The 7,500-nt window shown below is 47.3% G+C and overlaps 1 protein-coding gene across 1 annotated transcript in view; it reads right to left on the reverse strand.

Moving 5' to 3' along the window:
* The window catches only part of LOC308169433 (pyruvate carboxylase, mitochondrial-like), a 212,860-nt gene that overhangs the window by 28,929 nt on the left and 176,431 nt on the right, over positions 1–7,500 (reverse strand). The window contains exons 15-17 of the mRNA XM_080544115.1: positions 6,769–6,990; positions 3,901–4,057; positions 3,255–3,495 (exon numbers count right to left, since the gene is read on the reverse strand). Of these exons, the coding sequence (XP_080400241.1) occupies positions 3,255–3,495; positions 3,901–4,057; positions 6,769–6,990 (620 nt within the window). The remainder of the gene's footprint in view (positions 1–3,254; positions 3,496–3,900; positions 4,058–6,768; positions 6,991–7,500) is intronic.

A 7,500-nucleotide genomic window follows, 5' to 3' on the forward strand; every position in this document is an offset into this window, starting at 1 on the left:
GGAGAGGTAGAGAGAAGGAGAGGTAGAAAGAAGGAGAGGTAGAGAGAAGGAGAGGGAGAGAGAAGGAGAGGTAGAAAGAAGGAGAGGTAGAGAGAAGGAGAGGGAGAGAGAAGGAGAGGTAGAGAGAAGGAGAGGTAGAGAGAAGGAGAGGGAGAGAGAAGGAGAGGTAGAGACGGAGAGAAAAGGAGAGGTAGAGAGAAGGAGAGGGAGAGAGAAGGAGAGGTAGAGACGGAGAGAGAAGGAGAGGGAGAGAAGGAGAGGTAGAAAGAAGGAGAGGTAGAGAGAAGGAGAGGGAGAGAGAAGGAGAGGGAGAGAGAAGGAGAGGTAGAGAGAAGGAGAGGTAGAGAGAAGGAGAGGGACAGAGAAGGAGAGGTAGAGACGTAAAGAGAAGGAGAGGTAGAGAGAAGGAGAGGGAGAGAGAAGGAGAGGTAGGGACATAGAGAGAAGGATAGGTAGAGAGAAGGAGAGGTAGAGAGAAGGAGGGGTAGAGAGAAGGAGAGGTAGAGAGAAGGAGGGGTAGAGAGAATGAGAGGTAGAGAGAAGGAGAGGGAGAGAGAAGGAGAGGTAGAGAGAAGGAGAGGTAGAGGCGAAGAGAGAAGGAGAGGTAGAGAGAAGGAGAGGGAGAGAGAAGGAGAGGGAGAGAGAAGGAGAGGTAGAGACGGAGAGAGAAGGAGAGGTAGAGAGAAGGAGAGGGAGAGAGAAGGAGAGGTAGAGAGAAGGAGAGGTAGAGACGTAAAGAGAAGGAGAGGTAGAGAGAAGGAGAGGTAGAGAGAAGGAGAGGTAGAGAGAAGGAGAGGGAGAGAGAAGGAGAGGTAGAGAGAAGGAGAGGGAGAGACGTAAAGAGAAGGAGAGGTAGAGAGAAGGAGAGGGAGAGAGAAGGAGAGGCAGAGAGAAGGAGAGGGAGAGACGTAGAGAGGAGGAGCTGCTATCAAGCTTGTTTTCAAAGTAGGTGACACATTCATCTGCAGACCGGGAGGGGGGAGGAGAGAGAGGGAGGAGGAGGTGGGTTGAGGAGAGTGGAAAATGTGGAGAACAGTGAGAGGCAAAGGTTTGAATTTTGGAGTGGTAGTAAGAAGCTTTAGCAGATGATGCAGAGGAGGTGATGCATTGAGGAGGAGAGAGATTTAAGGCTTTAGGTCGTCAGGGAGGCCGGTTTTCCTCCAGTTTCAGAGAGGCTAGGAGCGCGTGGAGAGGATGGTGCTGGCCTTGAGGTCAGAGGACAGAGAGAGTGGAAGGATGATGAGAGAGTGGAAGGATGATGAGGGTGGTGGAGGTTGAGTCAGTGGATAGAAGGGAGAAGGATTCAACAGAGGGTAGGGAGGATCAGACAGAGGGAGAGAGAGAGTGAGGGAGGGTCTAAAATGTATGCATGCATGTGTGTGTGCGTATGTATAATGCATGTACGTATATGTGCGCATGCAGGTGTGTGTGTGTATGTATAATGCATGTATGCCCACGCACGCATTAATGTGTGTGCATGCATTTATGTGTGTGTGTTTGTGTGTGGGGAACCGACCTTGAGGCACAGGATGTGTGTGTGTGTGTGTGTGTGCGTGTGTGTGTGTGTGTGTGTTGACAGGTTTGTCAGATTCTGATTCTGTGTGTGTGTGTGTGCGTAACCCACCTTGATGCACAGGATGTGTGTGTGTGTGTGTGTGTGCATAACTCACTGTGATGCACAGTATGTATGTGTGTGTGTGTGTGTGTGTGTATGTGTGTGTGTGTGTGTGTGTGTGTGTGTGTATGTGACAGCAGCTGGTGAAAGCGGGCACAAGTCGGCAACCGAACAAATGTTCTGACTTCCATTCAGAAAAATGTAAATCAATTTCAACGTTGTTGAAAATCAATGACACACTCGCTAGTCTAGCCAAAATATTGCAATGCGATGAATTCGGTGAGTAATCCCCACTACTACCTATTTAGTGTAGAGTAGTGGGGATTACTCACCGAATCCATTGTATTGTAATATTTTGGCTTGACTAGCGAGTGTGTCATTGATTTTCAACAACATTGAAATAGATTTACATTTTTCAGAAAAGTCTGAACATTTTGACATTTTGAATATGGCGGCTACTTCACATCACTGGAGATGAGGGTATCTTCCACTACAGCAGCGGTTCCCAAACTTTTTCAATTAATTCTTGGGTAATTGGAAATATTTTCGAGCCCCCCCTAACACGGTCCCCGCCTAGATTGATATAATTAATTGTATATAGTTGTACAAACATTACATTTGCTCTAATAATAATAACAAGACACACATATCCAACTATAGTTTTGTATTTAATATTTTTTTATATAAAATGTTTTTTATTACAAATACATTATTGGTGAGGTTTGCTTGATGTGTGCATTTGTTGTTACCCTTCGCAATAACACCGTTTTAATATAACATCGTCCAACGCCCACTAGGCCACTACACCCCTGATGGTAACCTTAGGCAAGCAGTGTTTTGTTTACAGCTCTTGTGTGTGCATTATTTAAATAGTTTTCCTCCCATATTATTTCCATGCGCCCCCTGCACTGTTTAGTTTTATTTGCAAAGTTGCTGCCAACGAATGTCAGACAAGGCTCCGTTTGGTGCTGTGGAAAAGCTTGTTATGTGTAAAAGTTGTGTATAAGACTCATGTTCTGAAGTGTAATAGATTATAGAAAAGGTAAATGCTTTTGTCATGAACGGTAATGTTGTGTGGAATCAAACATAATGATTCATTCATGAACTGCACATCACTCATATTAAGCAGTTTGATGTATGGATGGTCAAGGCTGGAGAATGCTGCTGATTTGTAGATTTGCAGTAGAATAATAATGCGGATTGAAATGATTTCACTACCCGACTTCTTTCTGTGCAGTATGTGTATACAGGATGACTTCAACAAGTACAGTACACTATGTTCATGAGAGTCTATGTGAGTGGAAAGCATGCAAGCCCACACTATTGAAGCGTCCACACCCCTGACATGAAATCTGTCTTACAGAATGACGAGGTGAGAGGTTCTGAGAGATGAGACCTTGATGTGAGTTACCAGCACTTCAAGTATTTGTCATTGTCATTGTGTTAGTGTGTTTAACACATGTGTGTGTGTGTGTGTGTGTGTGTGTGTGTATAATGCATCTATATGTGTGTGTATATAACACGTGTGTGCGTATGTGTGTATAACGCATGTATGTGTGTGTGTGGGTGTGTATAACACATGTGTATGTGTGTGTGTGTATAACAGATGTATGGTTGTGTGTGTGTGCGTCCCCCCCACCTTAATACACAGTACGTGTGTGCCGGCCCTGACCAGCTCGTCGGCCAGTTTCAGGTAGTATTCCATGGAGTACTTCTGGCGGGCGGGGTCGGCCACGTCGCCGGTGTAGGAGATGGCTGCCTCCACCACCCCGCCCGCCGCCCCAGCAGCCTCCATGCCCAGCAGCAGGTTGGGCAGGTAGTTCAGGGAGTCAAACACCCGGAACACGTCCATACCGTTCTCCTTCGCCACCTCACAGAACCTGGAGGAGAGAGGGGGGAGGGAGGGGGGGTGAGCGGGGGAGGAGGAGGGGGGAGGGGGAGGGTATTACAAGGTCTTACTTGGTTATCTGGTAAAAACAGAAGGACCGGAATGTTGCTGTGTGTTTGCGTTTGTGTGTGTGTGTGTGTCCGTGCGATTGTGTGTGTGTGTGGTGGCTGTGTGCATGTGTGTGTGTGTGCGTATAGGCAGGGCTGTCCTGTGTGTGTGTGTGTGTGTGTGTGCGTACTTGTGGACAGCGTTGTCAGGATAGTTGATGTAATCTGTGTGTGTGTGTGTGTGTGTGTCCACACAAGTGTGTGTGTGTGTGTGTGTGTGTGTACTTGTGCACAGCGTTGTCAGGATAGTGTGTGTGTGTGTGTGTGTGTGTGTGTGTGTGAGTGCGTACTTGAACACAGCGTTGTCAGGGTAGTTGGTGTATCCCACGGCGTTGGCGCCCCTCAGCAGCATCTGGAAGGGAACGTTGGGCAGCAGAGCCCGGAGCTCCTGAAGCCGCTTCCACGGACACTCCCACAGGAAACGCATGGCCACGTCAAAGGTGGCTCCTACACACACACACACACACACACACACACACACACACACACACATAAACAGACAGACACACACACATAAACACACGCACACGGACGCAAAAACATAAACACACACACACCACGTCACAACAAAATAAACGCACACACACGCACAGACGAATTGACGCACAAACATAAACACACACACACACGCATGGATACACAAACATAAACACACACACACACACATGCACACACAGAAAGTTGAGTGATTCGTTGTAGTCATTCGGTTGACCCAGCAGCAATGTAGACAGAGCAGGATATTATCACTTTGTAAATGTCACCAGAGAGAGAGAGAGAGAGAGAGAGAGAGAGAGAGAGAGAGAGAGAAAACTGTTGACACAGAAAATAATGTCTGAACACAGAGTGTGTCTTTAGGGACAAAAGATAGCATATACAGCTTTGGCTGTTCAAATATGAGAGAGAGAGAGAGAGAGAGAGAGAGAGAGAGAGAGAGAGAGAGAGAGAGAGAGAGAGAGAGAGAGAGAGCAGACAGACAGTCAGACAGACAGATAGACAGACAGACAGTGAGATAGAGAGATAGAAGACGAGAAAAGAGAGACACGAAACAATAAAGCGAGAGAGTGAGAAAGAGAGAGAGAGAGGGACAGACAGAGAGAGAGAGAGAGAGAAAGACAGAGACAGAGAGAAAGAGGGAGAGAGAGAGAGACAATGGTGAGCAAGAACAAGGGGGAATCACTGTGCCAACGGCTATGCGACCGGCAGATTCTCCCGGTGTTTCTACAGAGTAAACCCAAGGCCAAGTATGACATGTTTGTCCAGCGGACCTTCCGAGCATTCAGGGCGTGGGACGTGCGTGGGAAGGAGATTGTGGAAAACGTGATGGTTACAGTCTCATCACGAAACTAATTCCAGGGGGTTAACAAAGTAGACAAACAGATGTAATGAAAAAAAACAAGCTGGTTTTGGACCCAACTCTGAGGAGAGGACAGTCTGCGGAGCGAAGCTGAAGTGGTTTGTGCCAGGAAGCAGTGTTGCGTAGGGTTGTTCTTCACAGTCTTTGATCAAACTAATGCACCCTCTGAGATGAGAGCCCCTATTCCCCATCTCCCCACTCTCATACAAGCCTGCTTCATAAATATCCATAAACATGAGCTATCAGGAGCAATTTAGTTAGAATAAATGATTTTCTTTTTTTCTTCTATTTATTTTGTGAAAGTGAAAAAATAAATAAATAAATAAACATTCATGACATCATGAGTCCTGAAAGCTATAAATCAGTTCATACAACCGGTTGATCAAATCAAGCACTGCGATTGGCCGAGGAGACGCATTCCAGCCGTTGCGTTGCGACCTCATCACTTCCGCTTGCAAAAATGTATCCCTACGCCCTGATCACTCTTTTACTTGCAAAAACATATCCTTACGCTGCTCTCAACACTCATTCAAGCTTTTAAAAAAAATAAAAAAAAGACATATATATATATATATACTGTATATATATTGCCTACTCATACACACACCATATACAATATTCAGGATATTGTTTGCTTTTTAAAAAAGGACATCTTCTCATCTCCATGAATATGAACACCTCCCACTCTCCTACCTGAACCCCTGCCATACCGTGTTAAACGCACTCCCGCAGGCATGGCAGCGTGTGTAGGAAGTGTGTAGGAAGTGTTTGCATCCATGGAGGTGATTTATAGCATTCCATAAGATGTTCTTTTTAAAAAAGCCACAATTTGTTTATCAATGATTGTTTATATGGCATGTGTGTGTGTGTATGAGTACTATCATCTGGCTAAGGACAGGATTCAGGTTAGGGTTCATTTGTCACAATCCATCAGACAATGATGTGTGTGTGTGTGTCCTATGATCTATGCAAAAAGCGTAAAAAAAAAAAAAAGCGTCTCAAACTGTCACTCCTGTCACTCAGCACCAGGAGACTGACTCTTGGTCCTTAGATCGTTGAAGTTTGCTGTGCATCCGAGAGAAAAATAACTCAAATAGTTTGCCATGGCACTGTGTGTGTGTGTGTGTGTGTGTGTCTGTGTGTGTGTCTGTGTGTGTGTGTGTGTGTGTGTGTGTGTGTGTGAAATTGTTTGACACCGAGGAGGGAGCTGTAGGATCCTAATACAAACAAACAGGCGTCTCTCCTCCTCCTCCCTCGTGTTTGGACCCCGGCATACTAGCGACTAGTGCCACGATGAAGGGAAGAAAGAATGGAGGGATGAAAGGAGGAGGAAGACACACATTAGAGGATGTGCCTACTCAGTTCTCCAGGTGGAACAGCTTGCTGAAGTGTGTGGGAGGCGAGAAGGGTAGATGGATGACGGGATGGAGACAATATTAAAGGGTGGGGGAAAGAGAGGGAGAGAGGGAGGGGGGGGGGAGAGAGAGAGAGGGAGATAGATAGATAGATAAAGAGAGATACACACACACACACACGTACCTCCCCAGTTCCCCTGGCTGGAGACACAGAGAGAGAGAGAGAGAGAGAGATAGAAAGAGAAAGAGAGAGAGAGAGATAGACAGAGAGATAGAGAGAGAGAGAAAGAGAGGAAGATAAATAAAGAGAGAGAGACACATACACATACAGTACCTCCCCAGTTATCCAGGCTGTAGAGACAGAGACAGAGAGAGAGAGAGAGAGAGAGAGAGAGAGAGAGAGAGAGAGAGAGACACACACACACACACACACGCGCACGTGGCCGTACCTCCCCAGTTCTCCAGGCTGTAGAGGTTGCTGAAGTTGTGAGCGACGAACGGGGAGATCTTCTTCAGGTCGTGTGTGCGGACGCGGGTGGCCAGCAGGGACTGGTGGGCGTCCCTGAAGGTGGTGTCCATGAGCAGGAGGCCGGAGTGGGCTCGCACCGCCTTGGCAAACCCCTCGGGACCCTCACGCAACAGCACGTCCCTGAAGCCTGCTGGGGGCTCGCCTGCAGAGGGGGGGGGGGGGGGGGGGGGGAATCAATGACCAGTCAGTCAGTTAGCCAGTCGATATTGTCAGTCAATATATCAGTCAGACAGGTGGGGGGGGGGGGGGGGGAATCATCTGTCGAACATGTTTTTTTGATTCCTCTTACAATTGGACAGATTGATTGCCTTATGAAGATCAGGCATAAACCCTATATACCCTGGCCAAGGTACCCTGGCCAAGGTCTGGCATACACCCTATATACCCTGGCCAAGGTCTGGCATAAACCCTATACCCTGACCAAGGTCTGCCGTAAACCCTATACCCTGAACAAGGTCTGCCCCCCCCCCCCCCCCGCGCATTTGGAACAGGTCTGACCCATCATAGAATAGAATACTTGTCATTTCCAGCAGTCAGCCATATGTGCCCCCACGAGATCAGATCTGGCCCACTGCTCTCTGCTGACTGAGTATTGTGATTGTTTTTCTATATCCCACTGAAGACAGAGGAGGAGGAGGAGGAGAAGCCGTGC

Source organism: Nansenia antarctica, assembly GCF_963989245.1.
Source record: "Nansenia antarctica genome assembly, chromosome: 13".
NCBI lineage: Eukaryota > Metazoa > Chordata > Actinopteri > Argentiniformes > Microstomatidae > Nansenia > Nansenia antarctica.